The sequence below is a fragment of the Peromyscus leucopus genome, chromosome 17, assembly GCF_004664715.2.
Source record: "Peromyscus leucopus breed LL Stock chromosome 17, UCI_PerLeu_2.1, whole genome shotgun sequence".
Lineage (NCBI taxonomy): Eukaryota > Metazoa > Chordata > Mammalia > Rodentia > Cricetidae > Peromyscus > Peromyscus leucopus.
Genome location: NC_051077.1, coordinates 54091313 through 54113812, shown reverse-complemented (window position 1 = coordinate 54113812; position 22500 = coordinate 54091313). Strand labels below are relative to the sequence as shown.

The window sequence follows — 22500 nt, the reverse complement described above, 5'->3', positions numbered from 1 at the left end:
CACACCTGTCTGCGTGAGGTGAGCTCCCCCACACCTGTCTGCGTGAGGTGAGCCCCCCCATGCACCTGTCTGCGTGAGGTGAGCCCCCCCACACCTGTTTGTGTGAGGTGAGCTCCCCCACACCTGTCTGTGTGAGGTGAGCCCCCCCACACCTGTCTGCATGAGGTGAGCCCCCCCCACACCTGTCTGCATGAGGTGAGGCCCCCCTTACACCTGTCTGTGTGAGGTGAGGCCCCCCCATGCACCTGTCTGTGTGAGGTGAGCCCCCCCACACCTGTCTGCATGAGGTGAGCCCCCCCCCACACCTGTCTGCATGAGGTGAGCCCCCCACACCTGTCTGCGTGAGGTGAGCCCCCCCACACCTGTTTGTGTGAGGTGAGCTCCCCCACACCTGTCTGTGTGAGGTGAGCCCCCCCACACCTGTCTGCATGAGGTGAGCCCCCCCCCACACCTGTCTGCATGAGGTGAGGCCCCCCTTACACCTGTCTGTGTGAGGTGAGGCCCCCCCATGCACCTGTCTGTGTGAGGTGAGCCCCCCCACACCTGTCTGCATGAGGTGAGTCCCCCCCCACACCTGTCTGCATGAGGTGAGGCCCCCCCCACACCTGTCTGCGTGAGGTGAGGCCCCCCCATGCACCTGTCTGTGTGAGGTGAGCCCCCCACACCTGTCTGTGTGAGGTGAGCTCCCCCACACCTGTCTGTGTGAGGTGAGCCCCCCCACACCTGTCTGTGTGAGGTGAGCCCCCCCACACCTGTCTGTGTGAGGTGAGCCCCCCCACACCTGTCTGCGTGAGGTGAGCCCCCCCACACCTGTCTGTGTGAGGTGAGCCCCCCACACCTGTCTGTGTGAGGTGAGCCCCCCCACCTGTCTGTGTGAGGTGAGCCCCCCACACCTGTCTGCGTGAGGTGAGCCCCCCACACCTGTCTGCGTGAGGTGAGCCCCCCCACACCTGTTTGTGTGAGGTAACCACCCCCCCCCCGTGCCAAGAAACATACAGCTGGCTCCTTCATCACCGCCCTCTCCTCTAAGACACTGTGGTGCAGTTATGCCCCTCAGAGGTGGTTCCTCACGTGGTTCCCTCTGCCTGAGAAACTCCTATGTATGCATCAAGGCCCATCCAGGGATCCCCACCGGGCCTCCTGGCCAGCTCTCATGGCTGTGCTCCTAGAAGGCCCCAGTTCTGAGCTCCCCTGCCCCTGCCTGGGCTTCTGGAGAGCACCCTGTCCCCCCGGGGGGGGGCTGCTTAATGAATGGAGCAGAGAATGGATCAGTGGATTCGGAGCGACTGGGGCGTGGCCGAGGGCGTGGGTAGATTTGGATGGATAGACAAGGTGGAGTTGAATGATCTTTAGAAATAAGGCAAGTGGTTGGGTAGATTTGGGAGTAGCTGGGTACCTCGAAAAGTAGGGGATGGTGGATGGGGAGACAGATTGGTAGGTGGATGGATGGACAGATGGAAATACAGGGAATGGATAAGATTCGTGGGATAGTCAGATGATGGGTGGATGGATGGGTGGGTGGGTGGATGCCAATGTGAAACCTGGGTGATGAGGAGGGTGGGTGACGCAGACAAGTGACTGGAAGGATGGGTGAGGTGAGCGTGTCCTCGGCCCCTCCTCATCCCGACGCCGTGTCTCCGGTGCAGAACCTGTTCCACTTCGTGACAGACGTGCAGAACAACGGTGTGGTGAAGATCCCTGATGCCAAAGGCGATGACGCCTGGAAGGTTTACTATGACGAAACAGCCCAGGAGATCGTGGACGAGTTTGCCATGCGCTATGGCGTGGAGTCCATCTACCAAGCCATGACGTGAGGGCGCAGTGGGTGGGCGGTGCCTGGGGTGACCCTGGCAGGCCGGGGCGAGGGGGACTCACATCTGGCGGTTATCAAGATGGCACTATTGGAAGGTGTGGGCAGGGAGCCAGTGGGAGGTAGAGAGATGTGGTACCCTAGACAAACCGATGGAGATGGGCCGGGAGGTGGTTTCTGTTTCACTCGGTGCTGAGAGAGAAGGATCAGGAACTCAGGGTCATCCTTGGCTACGTACTGAGTTTGAAGCCGGCCTGGGCTCTGTGATACCCTGTCTCAAAAAATAAATCCAAAAATATGGAAGAAAGGACACAGATATAGTTACATGGACTCTCGAGGACAGAGCCAGGGCGAAGGGACGCTGTGGGAAGAGGGCCCGACTCCCAGATGGTGTCTTGGAGTTGTGGGGACCCCGCAGTCTTGGTCCCCAGACCCAGTACCTCCTGCTCCCACCCACCAGCCACTTTGCCTGCCTCTCCTCCAAGTACATGTGCCCTGGGGTCCCTGCTGTCATGAGCACCCTGCTGGCCAACATCAACGCCTACTACGCCCACACCACCGCCTCCACCAACGTGTCTGCCTCTGACCGCTTCGCCGCCTCCAACTTCGGGGTCAGTCTCAGGGGTCGGGGCTGGACGCACTTCCTGTGATGAGCAATCCTGTGTGCCTCCCCGCCTCAGAGCCTCGATTTGCTTGTCTGTAAGAATGGAACTGAGGTTAAGAGTGGGTGCAGTGCTTGTGGCTCAGTTGACAGAGTGCTTGTGACTCAGTGGGTGCAGTGCTGGCCCAGAAGGAATGAGGCCCCGGGTCTCATCCCTGGCACCATGTAAACCAGGCACGGTGACATATGTTTGTCATCCCAGCTCTCAGGAGGCTGAGGCAGGAGGATCTCCAAGTCCAAGCCGGCCTGGGATATAGGGACTCCGAGTCAAAAAGCTAGAAAGGGGGCTGGAGAGATGGCTCGGAGGTTAAGAGCACTGGCTGCTCTTCCGGAGGTCATGAGTTCAGTTCCCAGCACCCCCGTGGTGGCTCACAGCATCTGTAACGGGATCTGAGTCCCTCTTCTGCCGGGCAGGCACACATGCAGAGCACTATATACAAAATTAAATAAATCTTTTTAAAAGGAAGCGGGGTTTGGCTGGATGGTGAAGCACAGTGGTTAGGGAGCACCCAGCCATGCAGTCGATGTTCAGTGAGGTCACCTGACCCCTAGCCCCGCCTCCACCCTCTCCCATCTTCCACTTAGAAAGAGCGCTTCGTGAAACTTCTGGACCAGCTACACAACTCCCTGAGGATCGACCTGTCCATGTACCGGGTGAGACGCTCCTGTGCCCGAGTCTGCACCGCTGGAGCTGGTGTCCCTGTGAGGGGGGCACCCAGAGGAGAGGGGCTGGGGACCCAGGGCAGCCCGCACAGCTCCTGCGTCCTCACGTGGACGGCCCCTGTCCGGTGCGGGGCGGTCGCCGTGTCCGGTGCGGGGCGGTCGCCGTGTCCCGGTGCGGGGCGGTCGCCGTGTCCGGTGCGGGGCGGTCACCGTGTCCTGGGCGGTCACCGTGTCCGGTGCGGGGCGGTCACCGTGTCCTGGGCGGTCACCGTGTCCTGGGCGGTCACCGTGTCCGGTGCGGGGCGGTCACCGTGTCCGGTGCGGGGCGGTCACCGAGCCCCACCGTCCTGTCTCTCATCACACACCTGTGCCAACAGAACAACTTCCCGGCCAGCAGCCCGGAGCGTCTGCAGGACCTCAAGTCCACGGTGGACCTCCTCACCAGCATCACCTTCTTCCGAATGAAGGTGGGTGTCCCGCAGGCATGCCGCCGTCCTCACACGGCCGCGTGGAGAACCCTAGCCGCAGCGGCAGGGCGCCCTTAAACACGGTGGGGCTAGCAACGTGGTGATGGGTAAAGTGCTCGCCACCAAACCCAAGGACGTGAGTTCAATCCCCTGCACCACACGGTGGAGGGCAAGAACTGACTCTCACAGGTTGTCCTCTGAGCTCCGTGTGCACACACACAGACACACACACACACACACACACATATACACACACACACATACACATACACACATATACACACACACATATACACACACACATACACATACACACATATACACACACACATATACACACACACACATATACACACACACATATACACACACACATATACACACACACATATACACACACACATATACACACACACATATACACACACACATACACACACACACACATACACATACACACATATACACACACACATATACACACACACACATACACATACACACATATACACACACACATATACACACACACACATATACACACACACATATACACACACACATATACACACACACACATACACACACACATATACACACACACATATACACACACACACATACACATACACACATATACACACACACACATACACACACACACATATACACACACACATATACACACATACACATACACACATATACACACACACACATACACACACACACATATACACACACACATACACACACACACACACACACACACACACACCTTTACTCCCAGCACTCGGGAAGCAGAGGCAGGGGATCTCTGGGTGGGGGAGGCCAGCCTGGGCTACAGAGCGAGACAAATCAATCACAAACAACGAATACCCTGTGGGGAAATCACCAGGCAGTCAGCACACACAACCCAGATGCAGTTCAGGATGTCACTGTCCGGCCGTCCTCACCGGGGCCTGCCTCTGCCTTCAGGTTCAGGAGCTGCAGAGCCCGCCCCGCGCCAGCCAGGTGGTGAAGGACTGTGTGAAGGCCTGCCTCAACTCCACCTACGAGTACATCTTCAATAACTGCCATGAACTGTATGGACGCGAGTACCAGACGGACCCGGTGAGGCCCCGGGGCGGCCCCTGCACAGGCGTCCAGGGTCCTCAGGATTTTCTTCTGGGACTTGGGGTTAGAAGCCAGGTCTCGGGACTGTGGAGTGGTCTGAGTAACAAAAAAGGGCATTTGGTGCCGCCGGTGGGGGGCCGAGCATCACGTTCACGTTCGCAGCGGGCCCTCAAGGATGCGCTTGATGAGTTTAAAGCTTCAGGACTCGTGCGAGTCTCCATTTGCACAAGGTCCAGTGAGTCAGGTGGCTCAGTGGTTAGGAGCACTCACTGATCTTCCAGAGGAGCGAGCTCGAGTCCCGGGACCCACACGGTGGCTGGCATCCACCGCTGTCACTGGAGAGAGGGCCCAGTGGGCACAGGACTCAGGACTGGCCACCAGTCCTGTGGTCTGTCCCTGGGACCCACACGGTGGAAGAAGGCAACCCACCCCACACGGTGTCCTCTGACTTCGCATGCTGTAGCACACATGGCCACCCTGACACATACAAAAATAAACAAAATGTAAACGAAAATGTTGGCAGTCAGGTGTGACGCTACTACCTTCATAGGCCTGGCCCTCAGGACACTGAGACATGAGATGGACAGTTCCAGGCTAGCCTGGGCTACGTCTTGAGTCTCTGTCTCAGAAAAGAAAAGGAAATACTGGCTTGAATCTCCTTTAGCTCTGCTTTGATTTTAGTTTGTTTGTGGGTTTGTTTGCAATGACGGTCTCATCACGTGTAGCCCAGGTTGGCGTCTGAGTCTAGCGGAGGGTGAGGACCAGCCTCTGCATCCAGCCAGTGCCAGCTTGCCAACACTTGTTGACTGTTTTCTCTGAAGCAGGAGGCAGGGCTCTGCCATGGCTCCCTCACTCCGCCCACACCAGCCTCTGACCAATGTCCCCTCTGCCCCTTTCAGGCCAAGAAGGGGGAGGTCCCCCCCGAGGAGCAGGGCCCCAGCATCAAGAACCTGGACTTCTGGTCCAAGCTGATCACACTCATCGTGTCCATCATCGAGGAGGATAAGAATTCCTACACGCCGTGCCTGAACCAGTGAGCGCCAGCCCAGCCCGTTCTGATAGCTCCGAATGTGTGTGTGTGTGAGAGGCCCTGTCTGCTGACTTCCTTTTTACGTTTTATTTTGGGGTAAGGTCTCCATAAGGCTGACCTCACACTCACTCTGTAGCCCAGGTTGGCCACTAACTTGATCTCTCCCTGCCTGGGTGTCCTGAGGAGCCGGGCGGACAGGCCTGAGCTACAGGCCCACCTATGGAATTTAGAGTCTGATTACACCAGCTTGATTGTATGTGTGTCCACAACTGAGGTGTGAACTTCAACAGTTTTCTAATTAAAATTTTATTTTGGGGGTGCTGGAGAGATGGCTCAGCGGTTAAGAGCTCTTCCAGAGGACCTGGGTTCAATTCCCAGCACCCACATGGCAGCTCACAACTATCTGTAACTCCAAGAACTGACACCCTCACACAGACATGCATGGAGACAAAACACCAATGCATCAAAAAAAAAAAAGTTAAAAAAAATATGAAATTTTATTTTGGGCAGCCAGTGGTGGTGATGCCTTTAATCCCAGCACTCGGGAGGCAGAGCCAGGCGGATCTTTGTGAGTTTGAGGCCAACCTGGTGTACAGAGCTAGTTCCAGGTCAGCCAGGGCTGTTATACAGTGAAACCCTGTCTCGAAAAATCAAAAAAAATTTCTTAAATTTTACTTTATTTTTAAAATATTGTCTTTATATGTGTTTGGGTGTTGTGCCTGCTTGTGTGTCTGTGGACCATGTTTGTGCCTGGTACCTGTGGAGGCCAGAAGAGGGCGTTGGATGTCCTGCAACAGGAGTTACAGATGGTTGTGAGCTGTCATGTGGGTGTCAGGAATCAACCTGGGTCCTGTGTGTGTCGTAGTCAGTCACTTGTGGTCTCTCTCTCTCCACCGTGGCGATTCTGGGGACTGAACCCAGGTCTTCAGGCTCAGTGGCAAGCCCCTTTGCCCATGGAGCTCTCCCACTGGCCTAGAGATGAGCTTTACTATAGAATGTTGTAGCTAGTCTCTGGGCGGACGCCTGTGGTCCAGCTACTCATGAGACAGGCAAGAGGAGAAGTTGAGTTGGAGTTTGAGGGTGGCCTCTACACCGTGTGCGGTGTAGAGCACCGAGCAGTGTGGGAAGGTGGGCACAGCTTGTTACCGCACGACCTCTGTGTGAGAAATTTATCAAATAGATAAAGGAGCCATCGAATCTCCTTCTTACAAGTGAGCAGTGGAGCGCGTGGGGAGTGGGTAGACGGATAGGTGAGTGGACGGAGAGGTGAGTGGGTGGAGAGGTGGGTGGGTGGAGAGGTGAGTGGGTGGACAGAGAGGTGAGTGGAGAGGTGAGTGGACGGAGAGGTGAGTGGACGGAGAGGTGAGTGGAGAGGTGAGTGGAGAGGTGAGTGGACGGAGAGGTGAGTGGACGGAGAGGTGAGTGGACGGAGAGGTGAGTGGACAGATAGGTGAGTGGACGGAGAGGTGAGTGGATGGAGAGGTGAGTGGGTGGAGAGGTGGGTGGAGAGGTGAGTGGACGGAGAGGTGAGTGGATGGAGACGTGGGTGGGTGGACGGAGAGGTGAGTGGGTGGAGAGGTGAGTGGGTGGAGAGGTGAGTGGACGGATAGGTGGGTGGGTGGAGAGGTGAGTGGATGGAGAGGTGAGTGAGTGGAGAGGTGAGTGGACGGAGAGGTGAGTGGACGGAGAGGTGAGTGAGTGGAGAGGTGAGTGGAGAGGTGAGTGGGTGGAGAGGTGGGTGGGTGGAGAGGTGAGTGGACGGAGAGGTGAGTGGACGGAGAGGTGAGTGGACGGAGAGGTGAGTGGGTGGAGAGGTGAGTGGACGGAGAGGTGAGTGGATGGAGAGGTGAGTGGGTGGACGGAGAGGTGGGTGGACGGAGAGGTGAGTGGACGGAGAGGTGAGTGGACGGAGAGGTGAGTGGGTGGACGGAGAGGTGAGTGGACGGAGAGGTGAGTGGGTGGGTGGTTGGGTGGGCAGATAGATGGCTGACTCAATGAGTAGTTGATTAGTGTGAGAGAGAGGCAGGCGTTGCATTGGTGGGTGGGGACTGAAGGATGAGCCTGGTCTTCAGACCCTCTGACCTGCAGCAGGAAGGTCCAAGCGCCCCACCCTGTCCAAGCTCCTGGTTTTTATGCCCTTTTCCAGGTTCCCACGCCCTCCCCCGGGTCCCCACGCCCTCCCCCGGGTCTCCCCGCCCTTCCCCAGGTCTCCATGTCCTTCCCCAGGTCTCCCCGCCCTCTCCCAGGTCCCCACGCCCTCCCCCAGGTTCCCACGCCCTTCCCCAGGTTCCCACGCTCTTTCCCAGGTCTCCACGCCCTTCCCCAGGTCTCCACGCCCTCCCCCAGGTCCCCATGCCCTCCCCCAGGTTCCCACGCCCTCTCCCAGGTTCCCCCGCCCTCTCCCAGGTTCCCCCGCCCTCCCCCAGGTCCCCACGCCCTCCCCCAGGTCCCCACGCCCTCCCCCAGGTCCCCACGCCCTCTCCCAGGTCTCCCCGCCCTCTCCCAGGTCTCCCCGCCCTCCCCCAGGTCTCCCCGCCCTCCCCCAGGTCTCCCCGCCCTTTCCCAGGTCTCCATGCTCTTTCCCAGGTTTCCCCAGGAGCTGAATGTGGGAAAGATCAGTGCTGAGGTGATGTGGAGCCTGTTTGCTCAAGACATGAAGTACGCCATGGAGGGTGAGTCTCTGAGCCCAGGGCAGACATCAGTTGCTGGCTCTCTGGGGCCCCCGGGCCTCGTGCCTGAGCCTCTGTCCTCCTGGCAGAGCATGACAAACACCGGCTGTGCAAGAGCGCCGACTACATGAACCTGCACTTCAAGGTCAAGTGGCTGTACAACGAGTACGTGGCCGAGCTGCCCGCCTTCAAGGACCGGGTGCCCGAGTACCCCGCGTAAGTTCCCACCCGGGCCAGGGGGTCACCAAGACCTAAGAGGATTCCGGGGCCTATGAGTGCCAGCCCCCAACTCCCTGAGGCTCAAGACTGTGAACAGACACCCCATTGGTACTGGGGGAGCAGCTGGGCCAGTGGTTCAGGGGTCAGGGCAAGAAGGAAACCAGTGTTTAAACGAGCCATGACTGAAATATTTTCAGTCTGCAAAGGTTGACAGCCCTCTTCTCCTCCTCTTCCTCCTCCCTCTTCAGAGTCATCCTCAGGTACAGAGTGAGTTTAAGGGTAGCCTGGGCTACATCAACCCCCTATTTAAATAACTGTATTAAAGAAACTTTAACCAGTACAGGGGTGGCAGCTGGGGACAGAACCCAGTTCACCACTTCCGGAGCTGGGATTAGAGCCTGCACCCCGTTAGCACTTCAGAAGCAGACCCAGCAGCCAGTGGGCGGGGCTGGCACGCAGTGTCGCTGATGGGTGTCCCAGCTGATCTGTCCCCTACAGGTGGTTCGAACCCTTCGTCATCCAGTGGTTGGATGAGAATGAAGAGGTGTCCCGGGATTTCTTGCATGGTGCACTGGAGCGAGACAAGAAGGATGGGGTGAGGAGGCGCTGGGTGGCGGTCGGAGGCCGAGGGCGTCCACTGTGCGCGTCCTGCTCGTGGGCGGCCTCCTCTGTGCAGCTGTGGGATGTGGGGTCGTCCTCCAGCCCCAGGCTGCCCCCCTCCCGTGGCCTGGGCCACCCCAGAGCTAATGCGGCGGTCGTGGCGTCCTGTTCCTGCAGTTCCAGCAGACGTCGGAGCACGCCCTGTTCTCCTGCTCCGTGGTGGACGTCTTCTCCCAGCTCAACCAGAGCTTCGAGATCATCAAAAAGCTCGAGTGTCCCGACCCCCAGATCGTGGGCCACTACATGCGGCGCTTCGCCAAGGTGCGGGACGGGTGTGTGTGGGGTTATGGGTAGGGAGGGCTGGGGCTGGGGGTGGAATCAGGCTGGAGTGCGGTGGAGGCAGCCCTGTCTAAAGTTAGGTGCCGGAGGTTGGGAGGTTGGCGTTTATAGGGAGGCTGAGGGGCGGGGCCACTCCAGCAGGGAGGCCGGATCCAGTGAGGGGCGGGGCCACTCCAGCAGGGAGGCCAGATCCAGTGTGTGCGAGGTTCTGGAGTCATTCCCAGCCCCACAACAGAAAAGCCAAAAAGGTAAAAGAGGCAGACGAGAAAAAGGAACTGATAACTCTAGAAAAACAAAAACTTGAGGAGGGATAGAGAGACGTCTCAGTGGGTGAAGGTGCCTGTCACCAAGCCTGGGGACCCGAGTTCCGTCTCTGCGTTCCTAGGGTTGAAGGAGAACTGAGGTCTATAAGTCTCCTCCGTCCTACACAGGCACACATGATCACATGTTCTCTCTCTCTCTCTCTCTCTCTCTCTCTCTCTCTCTCTCTCTCTCTCTCGCACACACACACACAAACACTCACACACACACACAAATTAATTTAAAAAATCTAGCTGGGCTTGATAGTGGCGGCCCTCTAATCTCAGCACTCAGGAGGCAGAGGCAGGTGGATCTCTGAGATCAAGGTCAGCCTGGTCTACAGAGTGAGTTCCATGACAGCCTGGGCTATACAGAGAAAACACACACACACACACACCACATCTTTGTTGGTGAGGTGGGCATGTAGCTCAGTGGTGGAGAACTTGCCCAGTGTGTTCCAGGCCTGGGGTCTAATTCCCAGCACCACACAAAGAAAAGTTAAAACAAAACAAAAATAGCAAGTGTGAGAAAAAAAAAAAAGCAATTATCAACTCCAAGGAAATCAGAAAGTTGGGGAGGTGAGTGTTCCAGTTTGGGATGATGGGGTTGGGGCTGCAGGCCGAGTTCTGAGTTGCCGTGTGGCTCTCCAATGTCGAGGCTCACGTATACCAGGCTGGCTCCGCTTGGCTTTGACTGGATGGTCGTTTAGCTGGGGATTAAAGGCTGGCAGGCGTCTGGGTTCTGAGGGATCAGGAGTGATCACACTGGTGGTCAGGAGTAGGTTAGTTAGGACCACGGTTGGTTCCTTCAGAGCAGAGCAGGGCTCTGGGGTGATGGTGGGCCTTGTATGTAACGCAGACCAAGGCAGGAAGATCAGAGTTTGAGGCTTGCCTCGGCCACCTTGTCTCAAAAAAACCGGGAGTGAACAATCCTCCTGGGGGAGGGACTCTCTTCTGTGTCCTGGTGGTCATCCGGATGGACAGCGGTCCAGCCTGATGTCCGCCCCACCCAGCACAAAGTCACCTGAGTGTCTACAGTGGATGTTGCTGGTACCTGGTACCAGGGTCCCCGAGAGCCCAGCCCTCACCTGTGTCTGTGTCCCTCAGACCATCAGCAATGTGCTGCTGCAGTATGCCGACATCGTCTCCAAGGACTTTGCCTCCTACTGCTCCAAGGAGAAAGAGAAAGTGGTGACCGGGGGCGCCCGCCCCACCCCACCCCTCCTGACCCCTCCCGACCCCACTCAGCTTCCCTCAGGGTCCAGGGGTCCCTTCCTACCCCAAGCTATGACATGAGGTTTAGTGAGGGACATAGATCTGTGGGGCTCGTGCGATTGTGTGACGGTGTTGACGGTCAGTCTGGTGTCTGGGTCTGACAGAGTGGCTGTGGTGCTGGTGGTGCTGGTGCTTGGTTATTTGCCTGGTTGGTTTTTAAGACAAGCTCTCACAGTGGAGCCCAGGCTGGATTTGAGCTCCCCATGTACCCCAGGCTAGCCTCAATCTTGCTATGCGGGGCAAAGTGGCCTTCAACTTGCATCACAGGCTCAACTCCAGGTAGCAGTGTAGCCCAGGCTAGCCTTGAATCCCCAATTCTCCTGTCTTCACCTTCTGAGTGCTGGGGTGACAGCTGTGTGTCTCTGTACCCGGCTGTTTTGTGTAGCTGTGTGGAGGACTGGGTCACACATGTCTGTGTTGGAGCCTGTGAGTCTGGGGGCGTCCTGTGTGAGCACGTGAGAGTGAGGACATGCTTCCCCATGAGTTTGTTTCCAGCGGAGCCTCTGGGGTGTAGCGTCAGCAGTATCAGCAGAGGCAGGAGGACCCCAAGGACTTCCCACTCCTCTGTGGGACCCGCTGGCCCGGCATGTGTCCCGGGGGACGTTCCTGCAAGCCTCCCTATCTGGCCCGAGGGACCTCCCCCCAGCTCACGCATGTCCAGGGCTATTGCCTCCCATCCCCTAGGGGACCCCAGTTTCCCGGTTCCCCGGGAGTGGTGGGGAGTCACCAGCCTGACTCTCGCTCCCCCCAGCCCTGCATCCTCATGAACAACACACAGCAGCTCCGGGTGCAGCTGGAGAAGATGTTTGAGGCGATGGGCGGGAAGGAGGTGAGTGATGGGCCGGCTAGGGCGGGGCTCACCCCCTCGCCACGAGTCCCTGCGATCGTGGACAGCAGGCTTGGGTGTGCAGGCAAACCTACCGGGGAGACCTGGCTGCCTGTGCCTCAGTTTCCTCCCCAGCCCCCCAGACACCTTCCCAGGGACATGAGAAAGCAGGGATGTGTTAAGGACCTTGCTCCCTCAGCTGGACGCCGAGGCCAGCGGTACCCTGAAGGAGCTGCAGGTGAAACTCAACAACGTCCTGGATGAGCTCAGCCACGTGTTCGCCACCAGGTGGGGGGCATCTCCGGGGCGGGGACCCTGAGCCTTGGGCAGCTCGGCTCACACCAGGGGCAGAGTTAAGGCTCAGTTAGGAGAATTGGGAGCTCACATCTGGCTTTCCCATGGCCTGGCTGTGTGGCTCAGGTGCGTCCCTTACCAATCCGGCCTTAGTGAAGATGTCACCAGTGACCGTGAAGGAACTCCCGGTGATGGGGACAGGAACCCAGGCCACAGGTCCTCAGGGCCACCCTCTGGGACGCAGAGCCCTGGTTGAGCGTCTCTCCACTGTCCCCCAGCTTCCAGCCACACATCGAGGAGTGTGTCAAACAGATGGGTGACATCCTGAGCCAGGTGAAGGGCACGGGCAACGTGCCTGCCAGCGCCTGCAGCAGCGTGGCCCAGGATGCAGACAACGTGCTACAGCCCATCATGGACCTGCTGGACAGCAAGTGAGGGTGGAGGGGGAGTCGGGCTGGGGGGGCTCAGGTTGGGGGGAGCAGACCTGTCATTCCTGACCAGCTGCTCCTGTGGCTGGAGGGTGGCACAAGATGGATGACGTGAGGGCGAGGCAGGCCCTGTCCCAACACACTTACAAGAGTGGACAGAGGACAGACGCTTGAAACTGTGGGTGGACAGGTCCTGGGAAGATGGACGGATGAGTGCATGACTGGGTGTGTGGGTAGGGTGTGTGTTGTGGGTGTGTGGGTAGGGGGTGGGTGAGAGTGTGTGTGTGTGTGTCCGTGTGTGTGTGTGTGTGTGTGTGTGTGTGTGTGTGTGTGTGTGTAGGGGATGGGTGAGTGTGGGTAGAGGGTGGGTGAGTGTGGGGGTGGGTGGGTGAGTGTGGGTGTGTGGGTAGAGGGGTGGGTGAGTGTGGCTGTGTGGGTAGGGGGGTGGATGAGTGTGAGTGTGTGCCACGGACTGGCCCACCAGGGGTACCACAACGTTAGGAGAACCAGGACTTGGGTAGTCAGGAAGGCAAGGCTTCAGTGAATGACAGACAGACAACACACTCAGAAGTGGTTTGAATCTGCTACAATTTTACTTCTGCAAATCAGCAGTTTATATACAGAAAAGAAAATTATCAAGTCATACAAGGAGCAACAAGAGCTTGGCAATAATTCAATTACATCACCTTTACTTTTTTTTTTTTTTTTTTTTTTTTTTTTGGTTTTTCGAGACAGGGTTTCTCTTGTGTAGCTTTGTGTCTTTTCCTGGAACTCACTACATCACCTTTAAAAAACAGCAAGCACACAATTATTAATCAGTGCTAGACACATCCCTTCACCCCCAGGAACTTTATGACCCAAAGAGCAGTCTGGTCTCTGAACTTAGCACAGTCCCTGGCCGTGTGCAGACCGGCCGTGTGCAGACTGGCCGTGTGCAGACTTCTTGCGGTTGTGGCTTGTGTCCCTTATCTTACCCCAGCGGTTTTTACTTTATTTCCTACTTCTCTGGTTCTCGTGGCCCACGTGGCCAATTTGGATGCTGCAGACGCTCTCTCAGTCTTTCTTCAGTTCTCCACCACGTATCTCTTCTAATATAAAACTTTTCCACCTGCTGGAATATGGACTCTTGAACTTTCTTTATCTAGTGGCTCGGGGTTTTTGAGAAATAGTTCATTCTGTTGTATCTGATTCATCATACCCCCAAAAGTTTCATTTTCTTTCCACTCTATTCCTATAAGAGCTGTCAGAAGAGGGGTGTAGCTAGACTTTTCCTGCCTGGCCCACAGTCAGGACAAATCTTTGTCACCCGCCAGTCCCACAGCCCCTCAGACCCAACCAAGTAAACACAGAGACTTATATTGCATACAAACTGTATGGCAGTGGCAGGCTTCTTGCTAACTGTTCTTATATCTTAAATTAATCCATTTCCATAAATCTATACCTTGCAACGTGGCTGGTGGCTTACCGGCGTCTTCACATGCTGCTGGTCATGGCGGTGGCCTCGTTGGGCGTCAGACTCGTTGGGCGCCAGATGTGGATGTAACCAACCGTCTTATTAAATAAGAAACACAGAACCAATGTAAAAGAGAAAGCCAAGAGATTAGAGCTCAGAGCTTAAATCTCACCCTTCCTCCTGCGGTGTCCCAGCTTCCCGAAAGAGACCTATTTCCCTGTGTGTAAGTCGTTTCATAGTCATTCTGCCTTCTCATTTGTTGTAAACCCAAACACATGACTGCCTCATCACTGTCTGAATGTACAGCCTCCCAGGTCTTAAAGGCGTATGTCTCCAATGCTGGCTGTATCCCTGAACACACAGAGATCCATGGGACTAAAGGCGTGCGCCACCACTGCCACACTCTGTCTATGGCTCTAATAGCTCTGACCCTCGGGCAACTTTATTAACATACAATCAAAATCACATTTCAGTACAATTAGAATACCACCACATTTCCCCTTGTCTATTTTAATAAAAAGAAAAAAAGCAAAAGGTTATAACTAACATAAGAAAAACTATATACAAAAGAACAATAACTATATACAATATATACAAGTACTGCAGGGCTTGGGGAACCTGGAGAGAAGCCCTCCAGTAACAGAGGGGGATCTTCTAGGGAATTATTTTCCTGACTATTCTTTCCCATAATCCTAACCAGGTCATTGGGTCCTGGCCCACCAGTCACGCTATCATGAGTCTGATTAAGATCCGTGTCCAGCTCCCCTTTCCTCCATAGTTCACAACCTAAGCATTCATTAATTTAGGCTGTGCTTCATAGATTAATTAGAACATTATCAGATAGCAGTTATACACAACCCATAGCCCAGGGAGCCCGAGAAGGAGGCATAACATGGGGACTCTGCTAGGGACCTCCAGGGAGCTTAGTCCCGTGGGACACGTGTCTCCCGTCCGCTACTATTGACATAATTGTTCATGTCACACGGACGACACTGGAGTTGGTGTGGCAGGTGTGTGGGTAGGGGTGGGTGAGTGTGAGTGTGTGTGGGGGGGTGGGTGAGTGTGGGTGTGTGGGGTGAGTGTGGGTGTGTGGGTAGGGTTGGGTGGGTGTGGGGAGTAGGGGTGGGTGAGTGTGGGGGGTAGGGGTGGGTGAGTGTGGGGGGTAGGGGTGGGTGAGTGTGGGTGTAAGGGGTAGGGGTGGGTGAGTGTGGGTGTGTGGGTGGGGGTGGGTGAGTGGGTGTGGGTAGGGGTGGGTGAGTGTGGTTGTGTGGGTGGGTGAGTGTGGGTGTGTGGGTAGGGGTGGGTGTGTGTGGGTAGGGGTGGGTGGGTGAGTGGGGGGTAGGGGTGGATGGCGCATTGACTATTGCATGGGCTGTGAAGAGCGGTGGTCACTTTGGGGCTGTGATTGGCAGGTGAGGGGTCTTCTGGGAAGTGCGCGCTGGCAGGTCACCCCTGCCCTGGCGCCTTGAGTCAGTCATGAGTCGTCCGCCCTCCCGCTCCTCACTCGCCCTCTTGCCCGCCCTGTCCGCCCTTGATCGCCCCGCGGCGTTCTTCCGCAGCTGAGCATCCCGGAGTGTCTGACTTGACCACGCCATAGCCCCCCCTTCACCACGAAGCCCAGGTTCCCCCAGCCCCGTCTGCCTTCCCTGCACACACCATGCGTGGTCGCCCGCCAGACCTCGCCTGCGCCCGGAGGGGGGCCCGGGTCCCGGTCCCTGACGCCAGCCTCATCCCCAGCCTCACCCTGTTCGCCAAAATCTGCGAGAAGACGGTTCTGAAGCGCGTGCTGAAGGAGCTGTGGAAGCTGGTGATGAACACCATGGAGAAGACGATCGTGCTGCCGCCGCTCACAGACCAGACGGTGAGACGCGCGGGACGCGCGCGGGACACTGAGGGGGGCCAGGGGACGCGGTGCCTCCAGGATGGGGGCCGGGACAATGACACCGGGTTCAGGTCACTCAGGGGAGTCGGGACGGCTGGAGGGCCGCCAGAGCCCGGCAGTCTGCGGCTAGCCTGGTGGCTTCCTGACTTCTAGGCAGGCAGCCTGGGGACATCTGAGGCGGGGAGCCGGGTGTGTCCTCCAGGGGACGAGGGGCTGCGGCCCGGGCTGGCTGCGGGAGGAGGGGGTGGGGAGGCCTCAGCCAGGTGGTCCTCTGGGCGGGGCCGGGGCTGGGGGCTGCCCGTGCCTCAGTGTCCTTCCGGTGGCTCTGGGCCCTCCCGGGGCCACTCACAGTGACTTGTTCCCCTCTCCCCACCCTGCCCCCGTTCCGGCTGGCAGATGATTGTAAGTAGAGACCCGTTTGTCCGTCTGTCTGTCCATCGTCGCTGTTCTTTCGCTGTGTGTCTGGACTGGGGCCGCCCCCACCCGTGAACCCTCCTCCCCTCACCCCGACTTTGTATCTGTGTGCTGGGGGGTGGGGCATCGAGAGGGGTGGGGCTGGGAGACCACGCCCCTCCCAGACTCGGAGGCAGGGCCTACATCCACTCGGGTGGGTAGACAGCGGCGGGCTGGGGTCTTCCCTTCTGCATGCAGGTCTGGCCATGCTGTCTCCTCAGTGTGCCCCGTGACCCCCCTAGCGCCCCACGCACACACCAACACATCTGGAGGCCCCGCTGGGAGAGGCGGCCATGCTGCCAGGCAGTCTGGGTGCCACAGCTTTGCCCAGGCCTGGGAGAATCCGTTTCCTGGCATGGGAAGTGGAGGTCCATACCACGATTCTGAGCTGCCAGAGTGAAGGGGAGCAATCGGGGCGGACACTGCTCACCCAGTGGCCTCAGACCTCAGTAAACCCATCCCCACACCCCTTGGTGGGCCAGGCAAGGCCACCGTGACGTTTTACTGTCTCAAGCTCAGGTTCCAGTGGGCACAGCCTAGGGTCTGTAGCCACCTCGTGGCATCGCGCCCGGTGCCAGGTTCTAGTTGTAGGCATAGCATAAAGGAACACACAATGCCGACGCCTTGCGGCAAGTCGGTGTCTGTCACAGCTCACCTTCGTGACACGAGGTCTCAATCCAATCAGTCTGATGAGGAAAGCCGAGCCTGGGAGAGAAGCTACCTGGTTCAGGCCACAAGTGTGTGCCAGAGACAGATCAGGCTCAGATCTCAGTGTGGGGTGGGGTCTAATGCTAACCTGGGGTCCGGTGGGTTCCTTTGTACACCAAATGTAAATGGCTTATTTTTTTTCCAGTGTCTTTTACCCCCTTTATTTTATTTTACAATACCATTCAGTTCTACATATCAGCCATGGGTTCCCCTATTCTCCCCTCCCACCCCTCCCCTTACCCCAGCCCACCCTCCATTCCCACCTCCTCCAGGGCAAATCCTCCCCTGAGGATTGAGATCAACCTGGTAGACTCAGTCCAGGCAGGTCCAGTCCCTTCCTCCCAGACTGAGCCAAGCGTCCCTGCATAAGCTCCAGGTTTCAAACAGAAATGGCTTATTTTTTAACAGTGGCTTTTACCTTGGGCTCTCTCTGGCTCTGGCTCTCTTTTCTCCTCCTCCTCCTTCTCCCGCTCCCCTTCCTTCATTTCTCCCCTCCCTTCCCCTTCTTTCTCTCCCTCCTCTTCCCTGCTTCCCACCCTCCTCCTCCCTCTTTTTTCCTAGTCTGTCTCTTCCCTCTTCCCCCATCCTCCCTCTTCTGGCTTCCTCCTTTCCCCTCCCCCCTCTTAAGAGTGAGCTCCCACAGTCCCCCAGCCTTCCCCAACCCTAGACAGTGCAGTGCCCTCCCCCACCTCCACCCCACCCCCATCCCAGTCCCTACATGGGCAAGCGTGATGCGCCTGGGTCCTGACCTTGCTGTGACACTGTCTCTGCAGGGCACCCTCTTGAGAAAACATGGCAAGGGCCTAGAAAAGGTAATGAGGCCGCGGCTTGAGGGTCGGTCGGTCGGTCGGTCGGTCGGTTGGTCAGTCGGTGTCGGGTGTGAGTGCTCCCATAGTTCATGCAAAGGTCAGGTGTCAGGTGTGAGTGCTCCTGTAGTTCTTGCAAAGGTCAGGTGTCAGGTGTGAGTGCTCCCGTAGTTCATGCAAAGGTCAGCTGAGACCACGGTGGGGGGTGGCTCTTCATCTTGCCCCTAGGAACTGGAAGCCAGAGCTCAGGTCGCTCTCCAGAGTCTGGAGTGTGCACAGCCCCAGGATTCCGGGGTCTGTGGCCTCCAGGGCCACACCCTATGGCCCTGCACTTCTGGGTTTTTGTTGCTTATAAGGAGGCGGCTGTGGGCAGCTGCTGACTGACTGTGCGCTCACACAGGATGCATCAGGCCTCTGTCTGCACTCAACGGATGTTTGTGTCATGACTGGAGCAGAGGGAAATCCCACTCCCCAGGCAGCTTTCCAGGGCTGTGCATCTGTGTACAGTCAAGGATGTGTGAGTCTGAATGTGATCGTGCAAAACATGTGTGTTCTGGCCTGCGAGCCTCCTACATGTGTGATTTGATGATGTTTGATGGTTTTGAGTATCTGCAGAAGCTGTCTGAAGGTCTAGAGTGCATCTCTGTGTGTGCATGCAAGTGCTTGACTGTGTGTGTGAGCGTGCGTGTGTCTGTGTGTACACACGTGTGAGTGTTGTGTGTCCACACTGAAGGAGCTTGTGTTCACTCAAGCATGTGTATGTGTCTCTGTGTGTGCATGCATGTGCTTCACTATGTGTGTGTCTGTGAGCATTTGTGAATCTCTATGTGCATGCATCATGTACCTGACTCTGGGTGTGCGCGCGCACGTGTGACTATGTGTGTCTGTGTGAGCCTGTCTGTGTGTCTGTCTGAGCTAGCATGTGTGAGCATGTGAGTCTGTGTGAGAGTGTGTATGTGTCTGTGTGAGCATATGTGTGTGTCTGTATATGTGAGTGCATGTGCTTGACTGTGTGGATGTATGTGTGTGAGCATGTGTGTCTGTGTGACCCTGTCTGTGTATGTCTCTGTCTGTGTTAGCAACGAGTGTCTGTATGAGCATGTGTATGTATGTGTGTGAGTGTGTGTGTGTCTTTGTGTGTGCATGAATGTGCTTGACTGTGTTGTGTGTGTGTGAGTGTGTGCACATGTGTGAGCATGTGTGTGTCCACAGTGAACGAGTTTGGAGCCTGTAGGTTTATCATGGCGTTTTCCGTGGTCAGGCCTCCCCAGCGAAGGCTTGGTGCGAGTCGGGTGAGCGCAGAGACCTGGTGTCCTCTCTTTCCTTACTCGTCAAGTGCCACAAGCGCCCGTGGCCCCGCGGGGTTGCCGCCTTCGCGGCCCCCGTGTGCCGTGGCCAAGGAGTCCACCCTCAGGGACAAGGGCAAGTGCCTTAGCTGGGGAGCGAGTGTCTGCTTCAGTGACTGGGAGGGAGCGCAGACGTGATGCTAGGGGGTAGGGAAGTTCCACTGAGTCTCCTCCCAGCAGCCGCCAGAACTCTGACCTCCGCCTGGTTCTCTCCACAGGGCAGGGTGAAACTGCCAAGCCACTCAGACGTAAGCCCAGCCTCTCACTGTCTGTCTGGCTCCCACCCCCCCCTCCCTCCCTGCCCCTTCCACTCTGTGGTCCGTGCCGTCGGGGGCGTCCTGTGGCCCTGTCTGTTATTTCTTCTTCCTCTGTCTGTCTGGCTTGCTTGTGGGCGGGTAGGGAAGGGCAGTGGGAGGCGTGGAGGATGCTCAAGAGGGACCCTGCTTCTCAGCAGAGCACAGGTGGGTGCAACAGGGGAAACTGAGGCCCAGACAGCTGGGCTCCCGTAACTCTGGCTCACAGCCTCAGGCTGGGGTGTGTGGCGCTGCGGAGGCCTGATGAGCTCATAGGCCCTGATTCTGGGTTCCGTCCTGACGTGTGTAAGGCCTGGGCTTCCACCTCCGCAGGACAGAATAACACACAGAATTACGCGGCCTGAGGTAGCCGGAACCGAAGCCATCTCAGGCCGGCCTTGAACAGCCCAACAGAACGCCCTGGGGCAGCACTCCTCTCAACAAATGCTAATTAGTTGGGGAGAGGCCAGGCCCAGAGAGGGCAAGGCACCTGCCTGAGGCCGTCCAGCTCAACCCTGGCTCCCAGGCTGGAACCCTGTGAGCTATGCGTTGCCTGTGTTGAGACCAAGACAGCCACCAAGTCACCAAAGACATCCCTGTCCCTTCAGGGCCACCAGGTGGCCGTGGTTCCCCTCTCTGTGGGGGAAACAGGCTCAGAGGGGTCAGGTCACCTGTCTGGGGCTGCACAGCTGGGATTTTTGCCTAGGCCCTGCCACCGTTGCCATCTGGTGGGTGTCTCAGGGAAGGGGGGGTTCCAGACGCCAGTGCGTGAGGAGGACAGGGTGGAATCACCACGGAGGGGCGGCTGAGGGGAAGGAAATCCCACCCCAGGGTGCCTCCCTCACCCCCCCCCACCACACGCCTGCTTGTCTTATGTCTTCCAACTGTGGGGCCCTGGTGGGAATGAGTGCGTGGGCAGTGTTCCCACGGAACCCGGCTTCTCCAGGGACCAGGTGGCCACACGCCCCACGATCTCACTGGGAGGCTCCTGACCCTTCGGACGGGAACCGAGATGGCAGACAGGCTGGGGGTCGCTCGGGGTGGGGGAACCATCTAGAAAGTTCACACCGTTACCCCGCTGTCTCTGTTCCCACAGGGAACACAGATGATCTTCAATGCCGCCAAGGAGCTGGGCCAGCTGTCCAAACTCAAGGTGAGGGGCCGAGGCTCACGGGGAAGGCTAGGGACCGACCAGGGCACCAGATCCCGGACCCGGACCCCACTTCTTATGCCCTGCGGAAAGACGCGATCAGATTCCGTTTGATCAGTGGAACGGATCCTTTGACCCCCAACATGAACGCCCAAGACTCACAATCTCAACGTTGCTGTCAACTTTGCTCACCGACCCTCCCTGCCATCCACATAGGATCACATGGTACGTGAAGAAGCCAAGAGCCTCACCCCAAAGCAGTGCGCCGTGGTCGAACTGGCCCTGGACACCATCAAGGTGAGCGGGGCACGAGGAAGCAGGTTTGGGGGTGCCTGAGTCTACAAGGTAAACGGACGGTGGTCAGGGAGGGCGGTGGTCGGGGAGGGCAGTGGGCGGGGAGGGCGGTGGGCGGGGAGGGTGGGCGGGGAGGGCGGCGGGCGGGGAGGGCGGTGGTCAGGGAGGGCGGGCGGGGGGACGGCGGGCGGGGGGGAGGGCGGGCGGGGGGGAGGGCGGGCAGGGAGGGCCTCTCCCCCCAGGGCCCTGTGCGGCGCGGCGGTGCTGAGACCAGCAGCCTCACCCTGTCCATCCGCAGCAATACTTCCACGCGGGGGGCGTGGGCCTCAAGAAGACCTTCCTGGAGAAGAGTCCGGACCTCCAGTCCCTGCGCTACGCCTTGTCGCTCTACACGCAGGCCACCGACCTGCTCATCAAAACCTTCGTGCAGACGCAGGCCTCGCAGGGTAAGGGCGCCTCTGCTCCCCTCCGGGGCCAGCGGGAGTCAAGACGAAGGAGCAAGGGGTGATTGACAGCTGCGGGACGGGCCGCACCGACTCCAGGGGCCAGAACTGTAGACAGTCCTGGGGGAGGGACTTCCAGTGTCCTGGAGCCCTTGATGGGTGGCGCAGAGACGGGACTTCTGTGGTGCCTTTAGAGTAGGGAATGATTGACAGCTCTAGGTGAAATCTCTGAGGTCACGGCGGGCTCCTTAGGGGCGGGGCGTCCGCTGCGTCGACGTGGAATGATTGGCAGGTCCTAGAGGCGGAAGGACCTGGGCCTGGGAGATGGGGGCCCGGGAGGCGCTGGGCCTCAGATCCCCCCCCTTCTCTCTGTCTGTGTCCTGCTTCTGTCCCCGTCTGAGCTCTCAGCAGTCGAGGCCACAGGGCGGGGCTCCGGGTCCGAGCACCCCTCCCTGGAGACACCCCCCCCCCAGAATTACCCCAAAGGTGCCAGCTGGCCAGAGGTTGGTGGCCTCAGGCTTTGTCCTCGCGCTGGAGCGGGAAAGGTCGTCATCCACCCCCCAGGCACAGCGGGTGGGGCCCAAGCCTCAGTTTCCCCTCCTGTTCTTGCTGCTTTTAGTGTCCCTGTGTTCCCGGAGTGGGAGGCTGTCTGTCTGTCCGTCCGTCTGCACTGACGTTTCTCTCTCTCTTTCTCTCCCCTCCCTCTCTCTCTCCTCTCTCTCTCTCTCTCTCTCTCTCTCTCTCTCTCTCTCTCTCTCTCTCTCTCTCTCTCTCTCTCGTTCTCCCTGTCACTCGCTGTCCCCTTTCTGCGCCTCCCCCGCCCCCGCCATGCACACTCCTCCCTCCTCTCCTCCCCCTCCCTCCCTGCCCACCTTGGTCAGTCCACGGTGGCAAGGGGACTAGGTTTACCCTTAGTGAAGACGTTTGTCCTGAGATGGGTACGTGCCTGCGCCGCCCGCCACCCGCACGCGGTGCC

At 58.0% G+C, this 22500-nt stretch overlaps 1 protein-coding gene and 1 long non-coding RNA gene across 6 annotated transcripts in view; one reads left to right on the top strand and one right to left on the bottom strand.

Annotated features, from left to right (window-relative positions):
• Unc13a (unc-13 homolog A) overlaps window positions 1-21606 on the top strand; it is a 44544-nt gene extending 22938 nt beyond the window's left edge. The window contains exons 21-41 of one of the 4 annotated variants that reach the window (XM_037211834.1): window positions 1647-1810; window positions 2271-2421; window positions 3057-3125; window positions 3512-3601; window positions 4580-4714; window positions 5617-5750; window positions 8334-8419; window positions 8506-8632; window positions 9134-9230; window positions 9413-9556; window positions 10981-11061; window positions 11900-11977; window positions 12174-12262; window positions 12547-12699; window positions 15887-16010; window positions 16428-16433; window positions 17966-18004; window positions 19563-19592; window positions 20734-20790; window positions 21004-21084; window positions 21380-21606. In XM_037211834.1, the coding sequence (XP_037067729.1) occupies window positions 1647-1810; window positions 2271-2421; window positions 3057-3125; window positions 3512-3601; window positions 4580-4714; window positions 5617-5750; window positions 8334-8419; window positions 8506-8632; window positions 9134-9230; window positions 9413-9556; window positions 10981-11061; window positions 11900-11977; window positions 12174-12262; window positions 12547-12699; window positions 15887-16010; window positions 16428-16433; window positions 17966-18004; window positions 19563-19592; window positions 20734-20790; window positions 21004-21084; window positions 21380-21589 (2145 nt within the window). In that variant the 3' untranslated portion in view covers window positions 21590-21606. Of the gene's footprint in view, window positions 1-1646; window positions 1811-2270; window positions 2422-3056; window positions 3126-3511; window positions 3602-4579; window positions 4715-5616; window positions 5751-8333; window positions 8420-8505; window positions 8633-9133; window positions 9231-9412; window positions 9557-10980; window positions 11065-11899; window positions 11978-12173; window positions 12263-12546; window positions 12700-15886; window positions 16011-16427; window positions 16434-17965; window positions 18005-19562; window positions 19593-20733; window positions 20791-21003; window positions 21085-21379 lie in introns of all 4 variants that reach the window. The other 3 variants (XM_037211832.1, XM_037211835.1, XM_037211836.1) reach the window with 3 other exon arrangements.
• On the bottom strand, window positions 17912-21456 carry LOC119089238. Of its 2 annotated transcripts, XR_005093116.1 has the most exons (3): window positions 21365-21456; window positions 20712-21125; window positions 17912-18229 (listed from the first exon to the last, which is right to left on the bottom strand). It is a non-coding gene; the product is annotated as an uncharacterized LOC119089238 (long non-coding RNA). The 2 variants fall into 2 exon arrangements; XR_005093117.1 differs by lacking the exon at window positions 17912-18229 and having other exon boundaries at window positions 20339-21125.
• Window positions 21607-22500: the final 894 nt, after the last annotated feature.